Here is a 24,261-nt window from a genome sequence, read left to right as displayed (position 1 = left end):
CTGGAAATTTGCTTCATGGAAGGTACGTCTATCATACTTTAGATTTTTTTTTTTTTTTTTTTTTTTTTGCTGTTCAGACAACAAGTTTGTGTCTTGTCGGCTACATGTCACACGTAGGTGGGCCGACCGCGGCGTTTACACACGACGCCGCGGTTTGCGGTGCCACCTCGGTGCTCGCCGGTCACATTAAGCGGCGGCCGCGCCAGCCGACAAACTCCCCCATTTGTTTCACAACGCGCCGACAGTCGCACACTCTTGTCAGTGGCAGCCGGCCGCGCGCGCGCACGCACGCACACACACCGAATGAACTTTGGCTCACCCTCAGCGCTTCATCACACCCCACAACCTCACACCTGGATGCCGCTTGGCTGCAGCAGCATGTGGCGAGGTCGTGACCTGCAATAGGCGAAAGGGGATGTCGAGGACGACTGAATGTCAACTTGAGGGCGGAACAAGTACAAGTAGAAGAAGAAGTGAATTCTCGGTAGGTTGCATTTTTTTTTTTTTTTTTTTTTTTTTTGATGACGGTGCTTTTGCTGCAAGTTGCTGCTTTGCTGCAAAACTGGGAGGGGAAAACATTTGAAACATTTTGTCTGAAATTATCTGGAAAAAAATATTATTAATTAATTATTAATTGATTAATTAAATTAATTAAAAATATTGAGATTATTCATAAAATATCAACAGTGTTTTTACACAAAAATGTAAAATGTATTTTTTATGCCAATCTTCCTTGATAGGTTGTTGTTTCCGCCTCCTCAAGTCAGCCAATCAGGATGATTTGTTACTTTGAGAGCCCTTTTTTTTTTCGTGCCCAGCACAAGTGGCACACAAAGCGAAGTTTATCTGTGTAGACGGGTGGAGTTTTCTTTCTTTTGGTATTTTTGGTAACTAGCCAACCGTTACACCGTTGTGGGAGTGAACACTCAATCTACTTCCTTCCTTAAGAAAGATGGTCATATTTATGTATGAAATATAATGACATGAATCACTCACAAAATCCACCAAAATTGTGTTACAACACCTGTGCCACTATTTAGACTTGATTTTTACCAGTCTAAAATAGAATCTTTTTTTTTTTTTTTCTTTTTCACCAAATTGTCAAATTTTTCCTAGATCCAAGCAGGTTCTGGGCTCTGAATATTTTTAATTAATTAATTTTTACTTGTACTGTATTTTCTGTTTTTACATTTGATGAAATACTTTTTTGAAATGGCTCCTGCTCTCAATCTTACCTCCCTATCTCGTTGTTCATTGTTCCTCCACACTCCCACCACTCACCCTATAAACTGACAAGCAGTCGACAAATTTGGTACTTTCCCTAAAGTTCATACCCAATTTCATTATCTTCCACCTTAATTGCGAAGAATGTCGGGTAACATTAAGGTGGGGAAAGAATCTCAGTTTGGCTTGAAATGTTCCAAAACAATCAGCTGACAAATATGTATCTCCTTATCATTGTTGTTTGTGGTCAAGGAACAAAATGTACTAATGGGGTATTTAGAAAAAAAAATAAAAAATCCAGGGTCACATTTTAATCATCTTCCCCTTCCCAAGCTTCCTCTTTCTCCCTTATTGTTGTTGTTCAGTGCTGTTTGAACATGCTGGACTTATTCATGCTGTGCAGGCTTGTCAAGCTCCTTTTTGACACAGGCTACATTGAAATTCTGCTTTCCCTCAGTGGTCTGTTTTAACTGTGCAACCAAATAAATTACATGACACCCATGATCTAGAGGTTCACATACAGTAGCTGATTTGCAACTGTCGTCCATTATTTTCCCATTTGCAATCCAGAATCTTATCTTGTTTGTATGTTACTTTCACTTCCTCCTTGTGAAAAAGCGCATTGTTTGCTTTATAACAGTGTAATAACATTGTAATTACATAGTTGATGACCACTTATGCGCCACAATTAAGGTTTAAGTAAGTTCCATTATGTTGATCCAGAATCTTATCTTGTTTGTATGTTACTTTCACTTCCTCCTTGTGAAAAAGCGCATTGTTTGCTTTATAACAGTGTAATAACATTGTAATTACATAGTTGATGACCACTTGTGCGCCACAATTAAGGTTTAAGTAAGTTGCATTATGTTGATCCAGAATCTTATCTTGTTTGTGTGTCACTTGCACATCCTCCTTGTCAAAAGTGCATTGTTTGCTTTATAACAGTGTAATAACATTGTAATTACATAGTTGATGACCACTTATGCGCCACAATTAAGGTTTAAGTAAGTTGCATTATGTCGACCTTAGTGTGCGGTTGCGTGCGTGTGTACGTCCGGGAAAGTACGTGCTGAGTCGCGATTCCTCCGAGGGAATCCGCTGACCGTGCAGTTTGAGTGACGCTTGCTCTAATTGCCTTGAGTGAACATTTGCGTCTTTACAGGTCATTTATCTGATATTTGATGTTTCATCACATACCTTCACCGTCCTCTTCCGCATTCATCATGTGTCACACGCGTACACACGCATACACAAATACTCCCCCTTCGCCTCCCTCGTCTCTCTTTCACCATATATTCCCCCCTGTTGACGTGTCCGCTGGCCTGTTGCCGCAGCAACCAGACATCTCCGCCCCCCCCGCACGGACTTGTGTGACAGCCTGCTGCAAAAGAGTACAAGTCACCCACCAATGGTGGAAGTAACAAAGTACAAAGACTTAGTTGTTTTATAACAGTGTAATGACATCGTATAGGCGCACACACACAAATTTAGCAGAACATCTGTTGAGCTTTTTTATTTTCTATGAAAAATAACATCCATTACAGTTACAGTGTGTACAACCAACAGTTCTTTTGACTTGAAACGGCAACAATAATAATATTCCATAATAATAATTACACTTGAGAACCAAAGGACTTTGTCGTGCTCCATTTTTTTTTTTAAATAAGTTAAGAAATAAAAGGTTGCCTAAAGTGTTTGTACATATGCGTCGTTGTGCTATGAACAGTCTCACAGCGTCTCTTTCCAAAGCCACGCCTTGAATTAAGTTTTAAATGTGATCGTGTGCGTTGGTCCGTGTTAGGTGGCAGTAGTACAACGTGAGCCAGTTAAAAAAGAAGCAGAACGCAGCCTTCTCTGTCCAGTGAAGCACCCGTGAGGAGTCCATCCAGTGTTTTTCGTGTGACACAGTTCATCCGCCATGAAGGAGTTCTTCAGATTGCACTTTTTATTTTATTTTTTTCCATTTCGTCCGCTGACGTACACCCGCATTTGTCCTCAATGTCCGTCGTGTGTCCAGTGTGTAGCCATTGTTTATCCAGTGTGTATCCGGTTCTTTACTAGTAGTGTCCAGTGTGTCCATGCACCCTATGGAGATGGTTTTCTGCACCCCAAAGCCTTTGGTTTGCTTCAACAAATCCCTTTGAGGAAAAGAGAAGAGTTTGTTATTACGTCCTCCAAGGAAGCTTTTTTGTTTATTGTGGGAATGCTGAAGCATTTCCACATGTTATTGTTATTTTTATTCTCCACACTTTTTTTTTTTTTTTTTGCCGCTAACAACTCCTACATAATACTTTCAATTTACACTGTTCACATTTCAACTAGCTTAAAAAAATTCACACCTCCTGGGGTATATATAATCTGATTCCACATTACTTACAGTATTTTCACAATTTAACATTGTCCAGTAACCATCAGGTCATAATTTCATATTTTATCTCTCAATTTACTTCATAAGCATTCCACGTGCATTCAAAATCTTAACATTCAGCATTCCCACGCAATTTCTCCAGAAATTGCACTTAATCTAGTTGTGGGAATGCTGAAGCATTCCCACATATGGTATTGTGATTTTTATTCTCCACACTTTTTTTTAAATGTAACAACTCCCACATAATACTTCCCATTCCTACGCAATTTCTCCAGAAATTGAACTTACTCTAGTTAGTTAATGACATCCTCTCTACACTTTTTGTTTGTTTGTTGGTTTTTGCTTTAAGTGGGCTGATATACAGCGGCACTTCGCAATTCTACAATTACATTCTCTCTCTCTAAAAAAAAGAAAGAGGTAACAGTTTATTTGTCAGGTGCCATCATTTAGACGTCAAGGAAGCTGCAAACACTCATAACCAACACAAACGCTAACTTCAAAATAAAAGCTTCCCAAATAATACAAATTGCAAAATTTCAAATATTTCCCAGACTTGTTTTGCATGTTTTACATGCAGGCTAATGGTGCATCCAATAACTGATTATTTATTCATCCCAAATCTATCTTCAGCTATCTGCTCACCTGCGCATGCACCTCTACATGATCATGTCTCTCATGGCTGCCTTGCTGATGCGCTTGCGGTGTTTCCTCCTGCGGCGGGGGGACGCCGGCCTGAAAGGAGTCTGGCGCTTGGAGGGCGGGGCCGCCGTCGCCAGCTCTGTGGAGGAAAAAGTGCCAAACATTTTAGAGAGGCGGAAATAATCTATTATGACAGAAAGTACATCCACTTGTTTTTTCTTAATCTTGTTCAGGTCAGAAGGCAAACGGCAGGTACAGTCAAAGAAAACAAAACAAAACAAAAACAGCTACTGTATGTGAACCACTACACTACCAATTGCTCCGACACATAAATGCAGCCTAAATATACTACAGATTTGTGAATGTGGAAGATCCCAATCTAACTGAGTCTATTTTTTCACAACATCTAGTTGTTTAAAGCGAGCTAACGTAATGCTAACATACAATGAGAAAGTCCATAGGCACACCAGGCTAACAATTAGCATCTTATGGGGCGGTGTTGTTACCCCTCAAGCAAGCAAGAACAGCAACACATGTAGGTACTGAATACTCACAGGCACGTATTCTTTATCCTCTACAAAGAATGAGAATATTACTGTTGTACTGAGAAGCTGAGGGAGAAGCTGAGTCTCCAGTATAGTCATCCTGTATGTCTGTCTTACACTGAGTGGTGAAATGTTCATTGTAGGAGAAAATGTGGCAAAAAAGGTTTCCTTCTTTCTAATTCAATTTCATTGTCATTATTGTGTTTATGGGAGTATAATAATATAGAATCCTCTTCTTATTCTGTTAAAAAGTACGCCAGGAAACTGGAATATTTTTTGTAAAACACATTTCTCAACTTAATTATGTGACAACCAAATTTTATGCTAATGTGTTTGAATTCCTAAATTCATTTTTGAATAATTAATAGTTATGAGTTCTCATTTAAAGCTTTGGTTTGGATACTGCTACAAACATTCTTCCCCTTTGCATCCTTAGCCACAATACAAAGATACAACGTTACGCTAATGTTCTCGTGAGGGACCGGATGCACATTTGTAGCCGCAACATTTTTCATTTTGTGTCCAAGCTCCCATCAAGGACAAACACTGTGACTGTGCAATTTTCACAGGGGCTTCAACTACTCCCAAGGTTACCTGCTGACCTTGGAGCTTGCATTAAAAAAAAAAAAAAAAAAACGGCCTGCAGCTTTGAGTCATTGAGTTCTCTGGGGGTGTGGGAAGAATAGCAGGACACATGCGGCCTTGTTCATCGCTGTGTGACTTCCTGCTCCTTGTTACCCATCATGCATTGTGTGCAGTACCCAATATGGACACACATTTTCTCCAGTAATCATTTCGTTGGTCCAGTTATTTTTGGCTTTTGGAATCTGTCATACTGTGTAATTACAGTGTTATTACACTGTTATAATGTTTCCATATATTTTGCACACGTTGCTTGTCACCAGTAGGTGAAGGAGTAGTTGAATGTAAATCACTTTGATAGCCTTGTAAGTACCATTTACCATGAGACCAAGATGAACACCTAACAACATTGCGAGGCTTCAAACAGAAAGTGTCCGTTTTTGTAAACATTTTTGTCGACATACCTTTTTTACTGGACAAAAACTAGACTAAAATCCCCATTAATAAACAATAATAGGTATTAAATCAGTACTCATTTTCGCCGAATGCAACGTAACATTAAACAGTTATAACGTCCAATCAATCCAACCGCTAACTAATGCTAGCTAACTTACTAGCTTGTAACATGGAGTCAAAGTAGCCACTTGATTTACTGTAATTGTGTGTGAAGTTATTTTAAAACAAAAAGATGAGAGAAAATTTTATGTGACTTAGTTTTAGATTAGATGGAAATGTTCAATGTTATTTGGTGACAAAAAAAAATGAAAATGATTGACTGACTAAAATTTTGAAGTTTTTTTTCCAGGAAGGTTGGAGCCCGGACTCGAACTTGCGTCCTCAGTACTGGGGGTCGGACGTGCTAACCACTTACCACCATGCCCCCTTGACTAAAATTAGACCAATAGAATTAATGTTTTCTTGGGCTAAAATGCTCGACTTATAGTCGACTAAAAGTTGACTAAATAAAAAGGGGATGAGGTTGACTATGATAAAAACGAACAACTGTGATTGAAATCGGACTAAAACAGACTAGGTTTAAAAATGGCTGATAACATTAACACTAGCTTAGTGTTACAGATTGTGGTCTTTGCTAAAGCTAACTGTGTCCCTTTTCCACTGGATGCTAACAACAAAAAACTTGGCGTCGTCTTTACCTGGTTTTGGTCTTTGCTGAGGATGATGAGGATGAAGATGGGTGGGCCGGTCTAGCTCCCCCTGAACCACCTCCAGAACCTTCTGCCTCCTCTCCTCTTCTGTGAGCTGGCCTCCACCATTGGCCCGTGTCAAGTCCGTAGCCGCGCTCTGATTGGCCGACTCATTGTCTGGTTGCGTCCTCGAAGGGTGTGCCGGCGTCGCCTCCATGTTGGGCTGGCCGGTCACAGAGTCTTTGGGGTTGGTGGAACTGTGCAAAACAGGGGCGGGGCTCTCTTCTGATTGGGGCGACAGGGTCGGGTCAGGGAGGGCGGCACCGTCCGATTGGGCGGCGTTGAGTCGATATTGCGTCCTAAGATTCCGTTCGTCAGAATCTCCGTGGTCGTAGCTTTGGGACGGGAACTGCTGACGATGCAATTCACCGCCTTCCTCGCGGCTGCCCTCGTGTCCGCTCCCCTGCGGCGGGTTTCCCGTCCCGCCACGCTCGACCCGTGCGTCCGACGGCCAGCCGCGCGCCCTGGGTTGCGTCCAGTGCACCAGCTGCGTGTATCCGCCGTGCCGCCACTGCCTCGCCGCCGGCTCCTGCTCCTCGCTGTCGTCGAGCTGCTGGTTGCGCTTCAGGTCGTCGTTGCGGTGGAGGTCGGCCTTGGAGCCGTGGGGCTTGGGCGGAGCCGGGTGGGCCGCCCGCGGGGGAGGGGGTTGAGGGTGGGATGGCGGGGTGAGCGCCGGCGGGTTGGGCGAGGAAGGCTGGCACCTGCACGCCAGGTGGTCCTCCACCGAGATGATGGCTTTTTCGTAGTGGGGCTTCATGTTGATGTACTGGATCTTTATTACCTGCGCGCGCACAAAGACACGCGTGAGAATGTGTTGTGCAAGTCACATTGGCATGAAGACAATTCCAGACAAGCTACTAACGCTTGGGAAATGTGGTGGCTTCCCGCCATAACTGATTTTTCAGGTGTCATTTTCCAACATGTTTTGAAATTGACATCACGCATGCCGACTTGTTTTCTACGCTAGCAGACGCGGACCCCTTTATTGGGGTGTCACAAACAACTGAACTAATTGTTACAAGCGTATGTCTACCCGATACCTCTTGTCGACGGGCATGCCTAATATCAAGCTTAGCGTCAGAAAAAACTGCCGGCCTGGAGGCAACAAAATGTTCCCGCGGCATCTGTTCACATGTCCTATCTTGTTTGTATAATCTGAGCAAAAAGGAGAGTGTAAAAATGTCAAGGGGGCCGGTTGGTGAGTTGATTCCACCTGTTTGCGTTCACACCGAGCCAACGTACACAGTATTGTTCAACAAAATACTCCCCGTTCCAAGGTTGGTGAACACCAACAGTCCACTTGACAGAGGCAGAACTGGCCAACAAAGAGTCCGAAGAAAGTCAAAGGGAACATAACGTAGAGTTGTAGTAGAGACCAAACCAACTGTGACCAAGACATTATCGAGACTGCGGAGTATCGAGACAAGACCAGGACTTGTGGAGGTCGAGACCGAGATAAGACCAAGACTTTTGGAGGTTGAGACCGAGACAAAACCTAGACTATAAAAAAAAATTGAAAAACAAAATGATCAAAAATCCTGAGTCCACCCTGTCCGAGACCAAAACAAGATCGAATAAAAATGTCTTCAATTCCAAGACGAGACCGAGACCCTTAAAAAGTGATCTCTTGGACCGGTCTCGAGACCAAGACCAATCTTTAGAACTATAAGACTACCAAAACAACATGCCAAAGGGGAATCTTATGTATTAGGGACAGTATTCTTTCTAAGAATTTCAAACCCCATAAAAAAATATCACTCTAGGCCACACTACTTCTTTCTTGTTACCAGTCAAAGATCCTTACAACAGGGGTGGGCAATCTCGGTCCTCGAGGGCCAGAGTCCTGCAGGTTTTGGAGGTTTCCCTCTTCCAACACAAGCTGATTCCAAGCAACAGGATCGTTATCAGGCTTATGCAGAGCTTGCTGACGAGCTGATCATATATCAGCTGTGTTGGAGAAGGGAAACATCCAAAACCTGCAGGACTCCGGCCATCCTTGTACACCCCTGCCTTATAATCCTTAGCAGTGTCCTTGATTATCCATCCATCCATTTTCTTGACCGCTTATTCCTCACAAGGGTCGTGGGGGCGCTGGAGCCTATCCCAGCTCTCTTTGGGCAGTAGGCGGGGTACACCCTGAACTGGTTGACAGCCAGTCCAGGGTGCTTGATTGGGTTTTAGGGTTAAGTCCAGACGTAGAAAGTCCAGATCCAGAAAGTAAAAACCCTGCCTCAGTTTGGTAGCAGGCAGGTACGAGCTAGTTTACTTTCTGGTACCTTCTGGTTGAGTAGAAGCACCTGTGACTAAAGTCAAACTGTGGCATGGTTTTCTGGACTTTCTGGACCTGGATTTGCAAACACTGGCTAAGTCCAGGTAGTGCTCTGTTTGTCTTTGAAGACCTTTCATCTGAGTAGACTTCACCAATTCATGCAGCAGTCCTAAGCCTAAATCCTAAGCCGCGGGGTCACGTCTTAAAGACTATTGAGCCCTTTTCACACTGCACTCATTCAGCGTGAAATGTATGCACGCCCCGGTGTGTCCATATTTGGAAGTACTGACGTAGCAGCCTCCCAGGAAGTAAACACAGAGACCTTCGCCGCTCCACACATCAATCGCTCCGCCCTTCTAAGTGCAGTGTGAAAAACCGCTTTAGTCGCACTCATCCGGCGGCGATTGGGAGTTTGTTTACCTGCAGGTATCTGCTGGCGGTGACGGTGGGGACGCACTGCAGCGACCTCGTGTTGCAGCAGCCCGAACATCGCTGCACCTCCACGCAGGGCGGCCACAGCATGAAGTTGGCGTTGCGACGGTCCAGCATGGACCTGGTCACCTCCATCACCTCGGTCCGGACTCTGCACACCGCCTGCTGGGCTATCTCAAACTCCACTGAGGTTGGCGGGGGGGGAAATTGAGACATGACTTTCAGTCAAGACGTGAAAATAGAATTCAGTGCAGGAGAATGAGGCAAGTGGAGCCTACCGATGCTTCTGATGTGTCGTCCGTGTGTTTGGTTTGTGGGAATGCTGTGATCGTCTTCTTCCTCTAAAGGTAGACAGACAAATACTTTGAACTCGTGTTTGAAACATAGCCCTGAATCAACATGAAAACCAGGAACATAGAGCTTCTTGGAAATGGTCTTATAGCCTTTACTTTTAGTGTGCTAGTTTAAGTCAAGTCAAGTCAAGTCAAGTCAAGTCAAGTCAAGTCATCTTTATTTAGAATGTTTAATTTGAGGACATACTTTGGTTGAACATCACCATATGGTCGAATTTTTTTTAAAATCTTTTCTAGGGGTACCATCAGTTTTGTCCAGAACTGTTTCATTATGAGTTGTTATTTTTTTTATTTTTTTTTATTTTTTTTATGTGTTTAACCACCATTCCAAAACAATGTCTCATTTTTATTGGTTATTTTTCATGATTTATTTTTATTTGATTTTTTATATCTTTTTGCAGTAAGGTTGGGCATTGATTCTAATTCCCCCAATCGATTTCGATTCACAAGAGTTCAGTTCAATTCGATTTTTCTCCAATTCGATTGACTTCAATACAAAATGATATTGATTAATTACAATCAATTCTTCTTCAATTATTCTCAAAATAACATCAGTTTTTCCTAAATGTCAAGGACATGATTAAAAACTCCACAAATATTAAATTCCAAATTACATTTTGCGGAGGCACTAACTGCTCAAATGATTTTGTTTATTAATGAAAGTAACGTGTTGTAATCACTTAAATGTTACAAAAACATTGACATTGGCAAGGATGAGAGGAAAATATTTTTTCAATACTTGTGAATATAAATCTTAAATATTCTGAATTGTCTAAAAGTGCAATAAGTCAGGTCTTTTATAAATGATTAAACTTTTCAGTAACATACAAAAATGGCCTTTAAAATTCTATTTTTTTAAGAATTTATTTACATGATAAAATAATCGATTCATGGTTTTATTAATTGCTATCGGGCTTAAAAGGAAAATCAATTTAACATCGATTCTTCTTTTTTTTTTTAAACCCAGCTCTATTTTGCAGGTTCTCTGTGTGAAAAGCAGCTTCCAAGTGGGATAAAGTATTTTTACAAGAGTGTTTTTAGCAAAAGTCATCGTTAACTGCAAAAGGAAGGCCATTTTTTTTTACTCCTCCCATTTTTACAATTAGGCTATTTTCTGCCGCAATTCGTCCCGGAGCTGTCAAGAAACTGTTGAGGGGAGTTATGAGCTGTTAATTATAGCACATGTGTGTGTGTGTGGGTGCGTGTGCACGCACTCACGCACGTCGTCATTTCATATTTTGCCCCTCGGCTTTAATTATAACCCTGAATGTGCATAAGAGCGAGGTTATCTCGGGATATTTTCTTCTTCTTTTTTTTTTTTTTTGTACTGTATTGTTCTTAATGAACAACTTGATGCGCTTCCAATTATTCTCGGAAGTTGTTTTCATCTTCTTTGCCATTATCCAAGTTTTGCATGACCGATTCCTTTCTTCCCCTTTTTCATTTCGTTTGCTTAATTGCGTTAAAGTTGGAGCTTGTCGCCGTTCCTCACACGCCGGCGCCGCTTCGGCTTCTTTGTAGCTCAGCTGCAGAAAACGTTTCAACAATGCATAAAAGTGAAGCGAGTTTTGGACCGGGAAATATACTGTTTCCCACAAAAAGCATAATTAAACACGAATGATAAATTATTCATTAAATGGTCCATTTCCAGACTCGTTTAGGCGTCAATTTCCCACGACAAGTGACTCATCTTGTCCTGTTTGTGTGCACACGTTCGTCTCTATTCTCGCTGTTACGTCACGATCAAAGGATCAGCTTTTTTGTGACTTCATTTTCTTAGTCTGTGCGCAGTTTTTTCGCCCCCCCCCCGCAACAATCGTCAAGGTCACGGATACTCTGGTGACGGCTTCATTCTATGGGCAGCTGTAACCCCCTTTTTGCCGATTACCTATTGCGCCCGCCTCGCGCCGCAGCAGCAGCTTCAGGTCGTCCACGGAGGCGACGGGAGAGTTCCTCACCAGGTCGACCAGCGACGCGGGGAGCGGATCGCCCTGCGCGGACACACAGACACAAGTATGCATTGTTACCGAGTATGTTCATTTACAATGATGTCGAGTGGTCTTAATAATGATGTATTCGGTTCTTGCAAAGAAAATATTTGTACAACTAATGCAAGTGGTCTGCTCAGTACAAAAACTTTGGAAGATGTCAAAGTGAGGTCAATTGGCTGCCCTCAAGCACACCATTTGAGTATTTTAGTGCAGGATGCAGTGCAGCGCTTTATAATTAGCTTGGAAAACAGCCTGGTATTGTGAGAATCTAGTATGATTTTTTTTTTAACTCATTTGCTCCCAATAACGTGTAAATACGTTTTTTTTAATGTTCTAAGTGTCCCAAAGACGTATTTATACGTTTGTTTGTTGTTTTTTTTTATATATGCTAGAGCATACAGAAGGCTTTGATGCAGCCTCTCAACTGCAAAGAGCGGTTGCAGAAATGTTAGTTATTACACAAACGGCCAGCAGGTGGCAGCAGAGCAAAGGAGATCAACCAGAGCCATCTAGAAAAAAAGCTCAATTACTTAGAATTTTGAATAGATTTGTGAAAACTGATGAAACTTAGCTCTCTTCTAATGCTAATTGCTGCAAAACGGAAACAGATAGAAACATACTTTTTTTTCCTGATGAAAGAAGAGACTTTAATCTTTCTTTTGATTGGTTCCATGCTTTTATAGCAATAGAACACAATTTTCTGTGGGCCTTGCAAAATCTGTCAAAATCCAGTAAAACAACCGGGAGCGAACGGGACTGTATCTGTGAAAATGGCTGGGGGTTAATGAGTTCATGAATGGTAATTAGTGGAAAACTATTACATTTTATTCACTAAATAATTTTTTTATTTATGTATATATTTCATTTAATTTTTGGATACATTTATATATTTTTATGAATTTAAATGTCATTATTTTTTTCTTTATTATTATCTCTCTCCCCCCCACACATGAAATGTTTGTGAATGCACCAACATAAATATACTTAGATCTAACAACATACCACACAAATACCGTACATGTGTAAATACTGAATGTACCGTAAAAGCCATAATGAGGTCCCAATAAGAAGGTCAATCCAAATTAAAAAAAAAAAAAATGCATATCGTCGCTGCGATGTGAAAAACGCTTATGTCCATTTAAATATATATATATATATATATATATATATATATATATATATATATATATATATTACATGTTTATGTTTTCAGGATGAAACTGATTGCAAACATCCAAAAAACGTAAAAAATGTAAGATAATGGGGTAAAAAAAAATTAACACGTGGTTTTCACTTAGCTGCGACAATATGCGTATGTGTATATGTTCTTGGTGCCTCCATGCGCAAGTTTCACTTCCTCCCGAACAGGAAATGGCGGTGATGATTGATGTGCATAGACTGTCACTCTCTCCTCATCTGTTTGGCCGCAAACTTCCAACCAGCCTCTAAACTGTATATTCACTTGAACGCCATTACAAGATACAGCTTGCCAAAATACGCGCACTTTATATCATTTTTGGGCCATTTGCAGACCTCTGGCCTTGTGATTTAATATCAGCCTTATTGGAGTTTCACCATTTCATCCTAAGAGATCTCAAGGAGGATGAGACCTGGTGCTAAAATAAGGTGAAGTGAGAGAGAGGACCGGCTGGTAGTAAACTGCAGTTGTTTATTTACATTCAAACTCAACTTGTAGCAAAGTGACATCATGCATGCTGTGATGCAACATTCCTGTTTTGGCATACCGGCGCCCTCATACTGGTCTGGCGGAGACTCTAGTCGATCCCTCTAAAGGTTTTAAATCTGCTACATGGTGTAAAAAAAAAAGTTGTTTTAAGCGCTAAATCTCGACTTAAATTCATTGGAGAGATTGCTCACAGTTGGTGCTGCTGCTTTGGCTAGCAACAGTGAGTTCAAATGGATTCAGCAGAAGAGTGTTTACTTGAGTGAGGCATTCATTCATTCATGACTAAGTGGGAATTGACGAGCACTATTTGATGAAATGCCTCCTGTCGCGACGTAATCGGCCTACCGCGCGCACACGCGAGAAAGAAACGTTTACACAGCTGCCGGGAGGAATTCTTCAATACAAAATTGATAAGTCGCTTGTTTGTCGTGCTTTTATGGAAAGGTGATAAGAGCGGTATTCAGCGGGGCTTTAGGAAGCTCATTCGTCGTGATTGCATTGTTACTCAACCTGGGCCAAATTTTTACGGCATAATGCCACACGAATGCCGAATGTTTTGCTTGTGAAAATTTCAACCGCTAAGCATTGAAGTGATGAAACCTATAAAAAAAAATTTTAATAAAGTACGTCCAACCGTTTTCTATATTAGTCTTTTAAATGCATTACATAATTACGTTGATTTATTGTCAACAACAGAGGGAAAAAAAATATGAGGAAAATAAACGTTGTTTTCATTTATTTTATTAACTAAGTGGTTAATTAATTATAATTGAATTAATAAATAATCAAATGACAATATGTGTAAATTAAACATCGTCACACACATGCTACATTTAAAATTTTGATTGACTTATTCAATAGTTGGCTATATTTGATGAACTGTAATGAAATTACAAAACTAGAATGGATTGAAATGGAATAATAATAATTTTTCATTTCCTCTACCAATAATCTGGCCTATCAAAATCGGTTAATTTAAATGTATGAATTTACTGTATTTATTATCAATTTTTCTTGCTAAATAATTGCTTAATTGATTATTTTAAATCCAGTCAAAAGTCAAATAAACAATTGTACATTTTAATGCATCAAATGTTTAATTAATTATAATTTAATAATGTCGATTTAAAGAAACATTTTATTAAATCATTTATTGCATTAAATTACATATATTTTTAAATAACTGCTAAATAAGAAAGAATCACTATGGGTGTTATTGTAACAGCAAACTATTTTAAATTATCCATTTATCTCATATATGACTAAAATATGTAATTGTACATTATAATAAGTGCTAAATTTATTCTAAATAATAACATAAAAGTTTATTTAGTTGATTAAATAATTGTTTATTATATTTAAATGAATTATGAATATAAATATGAAAGAAAATGATCTTTTTTTTATTTTATTTTATTTTTAGTCACAATATTGTTGAGCCTTCCACTGCGATCAGCTGAGATCAGATCCGTAAACCAATCAAAATCAAGCCAACCCAGTGGTCTGATCTCGCAGCGTCTTCACATGTTTAAGATGCGACGCCACAAAACAAAAGTCCACATTGTGCCTCTCAAAGCCCTTTAGTACGGCCACACTGTGGAAGGAAGTCGTCGTCGGCCCGACTGGCCGCCCCGTCTCCGACGCTTTCACATTAGCGGACACAAGCCTCCATTGTTACACGTTGACACCGTCCGTACATCCTTCCGTCCGTTTTCTGGGCGGCTCTTCCTGCCCACGGCCGAGGGGAAGCGGGAGGAGTCTGTGGCCCTGCTGACTTAGCTACATAGCCAAGAAAATTGCAGTTTTTATTCATTTCATGGCGCCGTGACTATGGGCAATATCGTGCTCCGGTGTTGTGTTATATGCTAGTTAATGTAGCATCCGCGATTATCATAAACAAGCAGTTCTGCTAGTTATCACAGTATACGTTATGTTATCAATCAACCCGTAGTTATGCTAAATGTTACAAGCATACACGGTTATCATCAGCACATAATTATGCTAGATGTTGCAACATATGTGGTTATCATCCAGCCATATTTATACTATCTATCGCAGCATACACGGTATCCTTAATCCGTAGTTATGCTAGTTATCGCAGCATACCGTATGTGGCTATCATCAACTTGTAGCGATGCTAGTTTGCACATGTTGACAATTTGATTCACCAAATTTAAGAATTAAAGTCATTATATTAGTGATACTTAACTCCTGAACGATTATCGACATGAATACGCCAAGTATCGATATTTGTAGTTAATATGCAGCCGCTATAACAGCTCCATTGTTCATTACTTATTGGGCAATTACTTGGCGGGCCGCTAGGGGGAGCACCTCATAAGAGTGGCAGGGAAATGTACGGAAGTCTTCAGGCGAGGAAGACTCATGAGCTTACTTTTACTTGTGTACGACATTTATCCGTCCAGCACCTGACTCAAGTTTTGTATACGTTTCTATGAAAAATGTGTATGATATCTTACGTTTAAAAATTTTAAAACACTTTTTGATGCACTCAATTTCTGGGGAATATTTATTTAATTGGATTTAATATTTAAGTCATTTTATTTATGTATTTATTTATTTATTTATTTATTTATTTATTTATTTGTTATTAATGTTAATTTTATTTATTTATGTTAATGTTACACAAAATCTGTGTCACAGTTTATAAAATGAAACAAATGACTATGTGACTGACTGACATGTTGCATGACAATTGTGTTTAAGAACGACACAAATTTGTTCACAGAATGTTGTCTCTGTTAAGACGACATTTGTATTTGTTTAAAAAATAATAATAATAATAAGTATGCACTGTGAAGAAGACACCAGTTTTAATATTGTGTTTCAGTGATCGTACAAAAAGAAAATATTTTCTCATTGAAAAATGTTATGTCTTGATTAGTTTTACCGTAGAATCACCACCCATATCCATCCACAAAACATTTTTCAAAATAGTTAAATTATGTTTCATTTGCATCCTCCCAGTGATGTTTCTGCACCCAGCTAGATTTGACCAACTCGTCCTGTCTGCCTGCTGCAGGGTAAGCTAGCAGCCTGGCACACCTGGATGACTTTCACAAGTCACCGGCTGACCTAGTTAAACAAACGCACACAAAACCGCTTTGCTTTCCGCCCAATTTGTCCAGAAATCCATCCATCACACAAACATCACATTAACTCATTAGCTCCCAAAAACGTATAAATACGTCATATTTTAAATGTCTTAAGTGTCCCAAAGACGTATTTATATGTTTTTTGTTGTTTTTTTATGCCAGAGCATAGAGAAGGCTTTTCTGCAGCCTCTCTACTGCAGAAAATAGTTGAGTGGCAGCAGAGTATAAGAGATCAACCAGGCCATGTTAAAACTCCCACAGTTTTCCCACAGTTCTAATTGTGAAAAACGAAACTTAGCCATATTCTATTGCTAATTGCTGCACAGTGGAAACGGATAGGAATATACTTTTTCCCCCTGATAATAGAAGAGACTCTAATCTCTCTTTTGGTATGTTCCATATTTTTATAGCTATAGAACATAATATTTCATGGGCATTGAAAAATCAGTCAAAATCCAGGAAAACACTTAAGTGAAAATGGTTGGGAGTGAATGAGTTAAAGTAGCCACAGCCACCCATTGCCTAAACAGGCATGAATAAAATAGTTGCTCCTGAATGAAGGGAGGCAGCAATTAAGTGGGCAAGTGGAGCTAATAATACAACTCTAAATGAGCCAGTTTGGATGCTGGGCAAGTTACTTATTTGCGCACTACAACTCAAATATTGTTGTTACTGTATCCTTTCGGGGGGACCTTTTCCTCTGTGTTGTTTTGACTATTTCATAGTTTATACAGTGTTCACACACGCACACACACACACACACTGCGCAGTGGGCCTCACGGTACAGGAAGCCTGGAAGGCACAAAGATCTTATGGAATGTTTGTGGAGAAAGGTGAGGTGTAATGGAATGTAATTATGGGGCCGGTTGGCGGCGCGTACACACTCACACACAATTTCAATCATGGAGACATCAGGACTAAATATCACTGATTTAATACGGGGGCAAAAATCAAATATTCTGAACCTCCGTTTCCACGAGTGTCATATTGAGCAGAATAACTCATTCACTGCCAATGACAACTATAGACGTCAAAATCCAAGCAAACAGCCAGTGTTAATTTTGAAAAAAATAAAATAAAAATTTAAAATTAAAATTTTAATATATATAGAAAAAATAATTTAGTTTTAGTTATAGTCTTCTGACTAAATTTAATTAAAGCCTTAGTCATAACTCAGTCACCTGATTGTATTTTAGTTTTAATCCAATTTTAGTCAACAAAAATAAAGAGCAATTTTAGTCAACTAAAATTGACTTTTGGAGGCCTAGACCCAGTATGTGGTCTCAGTAAGACCAAGACCGATCACAAGAACGTCAAGCCCGTGTTGTAGGGTAACAGGAATCCGTTCTACGCACGATGGTAGCACTTAGCAATGAGATTGTTGTCATCGTTGTTATTCATAACGACAAAGATTATTAACTATGAATGAAAACAATGAATAACTAAAACTAAATTCAAATTTCTTGTCAAAATTTGCACTGGCTGTTTGCTTGGATTTTGACGTCTATAGTCGTCATTGGCAGTGAATTAAGAGTGACTGAATGAGGGTTGTGTCTTAATGAGCATTTAATTGATGATTATGTCCATCTCTACTATGGGTCAAACTGTACTTTTAGTGAGATACAGTGTCATTATTTATCAGGTCTATTTAATTAAAGCCTTCTAAATACATTATACATATTTGAAGTCAAATGCTGATGTAAATGTGAAATGACAGTATTGAAATGTGGCGCAATAGCGTTAGACTGTTTTTCACCATGTCATTTTTCCTGATTTTTTTTTTTGGAGTGGCTAAAACGCAACCGAGGATGCACTTGGGCAATCGACGCAAGTCACATCCACTATATAAGAACGTGTGTGCTTCCCAGTGATGTAGCTAAGTGACCAGCATGAGTCCCATCTCCTCCACTATCTACCGTACGTTCAGTTAGTTAGCTAAGCTAACACCCTGAAACGGCATCTTTACTGGATGATACAAGTTACAGAACAGTTTGTTGTGATTACCTAAATTCCGAAGCGAGATACGCCTACCACTCGTTCACCGGCAGAAAGCAGCCCTGGTAGCCTGTTAGCTTAAACGCTAGCTAGTGGCTAACATCGCTTGTCGTGATGTGTAAAGGCTGTGATGTTGTGATGAGAAATATTCCAGCCGCTCTAGGCTTTAAATTAAACACATACAGTATATTTTTGCAGGGGATGTGTTGACATAAGAAAGTTGCTCGAGGATTTTTTGTTGTTGTTGTAATCATTAAAATTTGGCAGGTTTGTTGAAAACACTCTTCACTGTAGTATGTCAACTACAGAAGACGTTTATTTTCACTTAACAGTGACTTAAAGCTCCCCTAAATAATTTGGTGTTTTCTTCTTCTAAACCCATGCGGGCCATCATCCACAACTGTTTCAGTGTTGAGTGTGCTAGCTTAATATGCTAAAGGCACTGGCTGTCAACACACTGACCAGCGTGGCTCTGAAGACATATGGTGGTGTGGTTTATGCTAAATGGGATATGTTACATATATGCACTGTAAACTTTTTTTTATATACAGTATTGTATCATTGTTAAATTTCTCCAAAATAAAATGAATTTCCCTTTGCTAGCTAATGGAGAAATTTTTTACTCACATGCTACGTTCGCTGTCCATAAAATCTAGTGACTCCCCTGCTTTTTTTCCTCATACATTTCATTTTATTTCATTTTTCACCTGCAAGTAGTGTTTTTTCTTATCACCTGTCAAGAACAACTAACATGACAGGAAAACTGCAAACTCTTTTTTAAGTCTTAATTCCTCTTCCAACAACAATGACATGCCAAATGAATCATTCATGAGTCACTGTGAAACAGTACAACTTCAACTCATTAAAAACAACAACAACAACATAATTATCCAGCTGAAGCACTAGCGTAGATCAACTGAAACTCCTGTTACATCTTCTTTAGAAATTGATCCACCGCTCTGTATTCAATACAAAATCCATATTTTAAGCTTGACGACATCCACCATGTTGCCACACAACAGCTGTGAACTTGCCACATTTTCGTTCCCCAATGTCCTTGCACCCAAAAGTGGGCTTAAAAATCAAATACTCTTACGAGCCTTTGCGCTTTTTCTGACACGCAACGCATCCGCGAGCACATATGTCCGTCAACACGCGCGCAGCTGGACGTGCGCGCAGATGCCGCACGCACACACACAAAGTCGGTGAAATCCCTGGCAGATTAGTTGTTGTTCTTATGTAAAATGGATCAGCGGCCGCCAATCACTCGAGCTCAACCTCAGGGGACAATAGTGAGAGGGCAACCTGTTCAAAAGTGCAAAAATGTGCATGTGTGTGTGATGTAATTAAATTGTAGTGTATATGCTATTAGCCTAAATTGGATGGATGGGTGGATGGATGGATGGATGGATGGATGGATGGATGGATGGATGGATGGATGGATGGATGGATAGATAGATAGATAGATAGATAGATAGATAGATAGATAGATAGATAGATAGATAGATAGATAGATAGATAGATAGATAGATAGATAGATAGATAACTCGCTAGCTAACTAGATAGATAGATAGCTAACTCGCTAGCTAACTAAGATAGATAGATAGATAGATAGATAGATAGATAGATAGATAGATAGATAGATAGATAGATAGATAGATAGATAGATAGATAGATAGATAGATAGATAGATAGATAGATAGATAGATAGATAGATAGATAGATAACTCGCTAGCTAACTAGATAGATAGATAGCTAACTCGCTAGCTAACTAGATAGATAGATAGATAGATAGATAGATAGATAGATAGATAGATAGATAGATAGATAGATAGATAGATAGATAGATAGATAGATAGATAGATAGATAGATAGATAGATAGATAGATAAACTTCATCTATCTGGAAGTGGCGTTATTTAGCTTGATGCCTCTTTTTTTTTTTTTTTTTTAAGGGGTAAGTCAGCCTTAAACATTTCTTGACAATATGTTATGTGTGACCTCACTAGTCTAAAAAATGACATTCTCATTAATATTACATTTGTGAAATATGAGTTATGAAGCTTTGCCACTTGTTGTCGACTGAAGATGACATCAGAGTTGCTCAGGTCTCAGGTAACAACCAATCACAGCTCAGTTTCACTCGACAGCAACTGGCAAAATGGCCTCCTTCTGATATTGATAAAAACTGACGGATTTTGCTGCTTAACTCATATTTCGCTAACACGATATTAATCAGAATACCATATTTAGACTCGTGGGGATGCATAGAACATATTGTCGAGACATTTTTTTTTTTGGTTGACTTCTTCCCCTGTTATGTGTTAAAGTATTGTTCACTATCTGCAAAACTATTTGTTGTAGAGTTCTTGTTGTTGTAAATTTAAAAAAAAACAAGCCAAACGATGGCTCTGTATTACAACTTCCTTAGGGTAGCATCGGCCGGATAACATAAAAAAAATAAAATAAAAAAGCAGAAGCCTTGATACAAACTACCAACCTTAACCTCAGACTGATATTTTTGTCAAGAGTTATTATGGCGGCTTGCAGCCAGTTCATAGGAGGGAAACACGTGTATATATATAAAGATGTTTTTTGTTTTTGTTTTTATGCCAAGTTATGAAAACTGGTTTTGTATAATTGACAGTAAAAAAATGTTTTGTTTACTTATTATTATTATTACTACTATAATAATAATTACTATTATTATTTAACTCATTCACTCCCAGGACATTTTTGCTGTTTTACTGGATTTTGACTGATTTTGCAAGGCCCATAGCATATTGTGTCCTATTGCTATAAAAACATGGAACCTACCAAAAGAAAGATTAAAGTCTCTTCTTTCATCAGGAAAAAAAAAGTGTATTTCTAGCTGCATCAATTAGCATTAGAACATGGCTAAGTTTCATCATTATTCACAAATCTGTTTAAAATAGTGGGGAAAAGAGCTTTTTGATCTCTTATACTCTGCTGCCATCTGCTGGCCGTTTTTGTAATAACTACCATTGCTTCAAGCATCCTCTTCAGTTCAAAGCCAAAACGTATAAATACATCTTTGGGAGCATGGTAATATTTAAAATAGAACGTATTTATACGTTTTTGGGAGTAAATGAGTTAATTTGCACGGGTATCTGTACTTCTGCTGAAGTAGCGCGAGTACGTTTGCCCTATCTGCCCTTACCTCAGCACTGCCGAGCCTCAGGCGCGCCGCCGAGAGGGCGGCCAGGAGCAGCAGCGGGAGCCACGACCTCATGTTGCCGCCCAGCCAGAGGAGCCGCCAGCGACCGGCTGGGCATTGAGCACCTCGGCGTCCACTCTCACGGCCGAGCCCCGGCTTCCCCCCCCGCCCCCCCCTTCCGCTTGATGTGGAGGATTCCAAAATATGTTGCAACCTGTGAGAGCCTCACAGTAATAAGAATGACTCACAGTCAGGCTAGACGTGTGAGTCTGGTCGTGGTCGGGCAGGTGCGTGGCTGGAGAGTTGTGGTGCACCGATGGAAGGATGACGGGGAACGAGAAGAAACCAGTCCCCCCTCCTCAAATCCAAGCGTGTCCAAGTGCGTCAATGCGCACACGTTGCACTTTTTTTAACGCCACAAAATCGGAGCTTCCTATTTGAAGTTGCAGTCCAGCCTGGCCAAAATATCCGTGCGTAAAAGTTGTGCGCGTCGTGCGTAAATCTCTGAGAAGTCAGCGGTCACGCTCCTTGTGCAAGCAGCAGCTCGTCCACAGCGAGTCTTCCGGAGCGTGTTTGCCCGTGTGTGTGTCGGAGCTGTAACGGCGCAGACGTGTTTTCTCTGCATCAACGTCACGGTCACGTCCTCCTCGCTCACTGCGTCTTTCAAAAGCTCCGAGCGTCTTTTAACCCGACTACCTTCCCTGCTCAAGTTCATTGCGTCAATATCCGCACCGCAAACGCCTAAAAGAAAGGCGAGATGTTCTTTTCAAAATAAAACCTTTCGCTATATCCAGCGTATACCGTATTAAGGTACAGTATTCACTAATAACATTTATTTTGAAAGGACTACTCGGACACGTCTATCTCCACATTTCTAGCATTACGACACTTACGTTTTCCTCAAGTGTCGTTGTAAGGGAAGGGCTTATCGCGGCTTCTTGTAGGAGTGTTCATATTTATATTTAACAGTAAAATCACACAGCAACTCAAGTTTGAATATAAATAGTATGAATGAGATAATGGGGCCTCACTGAAAAGAAAAAAAATGAATAAACAAGAATAAAGTTGTTGTTTTCATTCAATATTGTGAGGAAAACAATATTACATAAATGAAGCCATCATTTTATGAGATTGACAAATACATTATAAGGTATGTCCCACTATATATAATCCAAATTTTGATTTTGATATGCTGTATTCTAATTTCTGAAATTGCAAGGAAAACATAGCAGTTTTATTTTAAAAAAAACAAAAAAAAGAAGTTAATTTTAAAATTAGGTTCTGATATTTATTTCTAAGTCATAATGTTATAAATATAGAGTGTGATATAGAAAAATGCATGATTTTTTTTTGCAATGAAGTCACAAGATTAAAATGTTTTTTACATGGGCATATTTTACAAGAAAATGTGAAAAATGTCATATTAACCACTTAACATTAGTCCTTATTTCTGTCATGACTGGGTCATGCCAGGGTTATGTTTGGGTCATGGAAGGTCATGACAGGGTTATGTTTGGGTCATGCAAGGGTTATGTTTGAGTCATGGTACTGTCATGACTGGGTCATGCCAGGGTTATGTTTAGGTCATGCAAGGGCACGACAGTGTTATGTTTGGGTCATGCAAGGGTTATTTTTGGGTCATGACCCTGTGGTCAAGTGTCTGTTTTGAACTGATGTAACCAGCATCTAGTTTCAACTGGTAAGACGCTATGTAATGTCAGAAGCTATGTGATGTCAAGAATCTTTAATCTCTTTATCTGGTCAACAGCCAATCAGATAATTCCATGTCAGTCTTGTTAACCACATGTCTAGCCACAACCAATCAGATCAATTCGTTGTCTATTTAAGCCGGACTGAGAAGTGTGTGTTTTTGTCGGATTATTACCTCTGTTCCTCTGTGCAACTCCACGGCCCAAGTGAGCTTAGCGTCTCGTGATCCTTGATACAGTCTCATTGTTTCTTGTCTCGTCAAGTTTGTTCTACGCCTCTCGATGTTATGCGAATAAAGTGTTCAAATCTTATTTTTGTCTGCGTTTTGGGGATACAACCCCAGAACAGAACAATTTTTCCTCATTTGCAGTTTGTAATGTGCCGTTCCTCAAGACAAAACACCGAGCAAAGGTCAAGACAAATTCTTAGTTTAGCAAAGTGGCCTGAGAGTGTTTTCCAGGAAGCTCACTGTCTCGTTTCGCAGTCATGGCAGTGCGGGTCACCGCGGAGGTCAAGGTTCATGGTGAATTCTTCCGCTTCGCTAGTGCAGAACGGAGGAAGCAGGCCTCCCTGTGCGGCTATTCCTGGATGACACAAACGCACACTAGCTGCGTTTATCAGCTGGAGTAAATGCTAACCTTTGACCTCAGCGTACACGTGCAGTAAGCGCAGTGAGCGACATAGCTTGAACACATATCAGATTTACACGCCTTCTCTTACACACACTGCAGTTTGACGTTACTACAAATGATAGACAATAACAACTACACAATGAGCATTTGGCACTTTGTGTTGGTCGAAAGGAAAACCAATTGGTCTCAAATGCTAACAAGCTAAAACTGGTTTTCACGAGACCGGCGGCAAAGTGTATGCGTGTGTGACTGGGTGAGTGAATTTCAAGTAGGGCCAGACATTCAGATTGTGAAGTCATGAAAGGTCTCAGACGAGTCGCATTTCGTTTTAAAAGG

At 39.9% G+C, this 24,261-nt stretch overlaps 1 protein-coding gene across 1 annotated transcript; it reads right to left on the bottom strand.

The window, feature by feature from the left end:
- Positions 1 to 2,722: 2,722 nt before the first annotated feature.
- pdgfba (platelet-derived growth factor beta polypeptide a) lies at positions 2,723 to 22,279 on the bottom strand. Its single transcript, XM_077525247.1, has 7 exons — positions 21,587 to 22,279; positions 11,506 to 11,608; positions 9,543 to 9,605; positions 9,253 to 9,449; positions 6,513 to 7,344; positions 4,235 to 4,370; positions 2,723 to 3,362 (listed from the first exon to the last, which is right to left on the bottom strand). The coding sequence occupies exons 1-6, from the start codon at positions 21,656 to 21,658 to the stop codon at positions 4,249 to 4,251; spliced, it is 1,389 nt and encodes a 462-aa protein (XP_077381373.1). The 5' UTR covers positions 21,659 to 22,279; the 3' UTR covers positions 2,723 to 3,362; positions 4,235 to 4,248.
- Positions 22,280 to 24,261: the final 1,982 nt, after the last annotated feature.

The sequence above is a fragment of the Festucalex cinctus genome, chromosome 6 (genome assembly GCF_051991245.1).
Source record: "Festucalex cinctus isolate MCC-2025b chromosome 6, RoL_Fcin_1.0, whole genome shotgun sequence".
Lineage (NCBI taxonomy): Eukaryota > Metazoa > Chordata > Actinopteri > Syngnathiformes > Syngnathidae > Festucalex > Festucalex cinctus.
Note: the sequence above shows the minus strand (reverse complement) of the source record. Positions and strands in the feature narration are given on the sequence as shown.

Excerpts from the sequence above, each read along its gene's own strand:
- pdgfba (XM_077525247.1), bottom strand. The coding sequence starts at position 21,658 with ATGAGGTCGTGGCTCCCGCTGCTGCTCCTGGCCGCCCTCTCGGCGGCG. Across the intron at positions 7,345-9,252 it reads CCGCCAGCAGATACCTGCAG|GTAATAAAGATCCAGTACAT; the intron begins GTAAACAAACTC and ends GTGCGCGCGCAG. Across the intron at positions 4,371-6,512 it reads TCAGCAAAGACCAAAACCAG|AGCTGGCGACGGCGGCCCCG; the intron begins GTAAAGACGACG and ends TTTCCTCCACAG.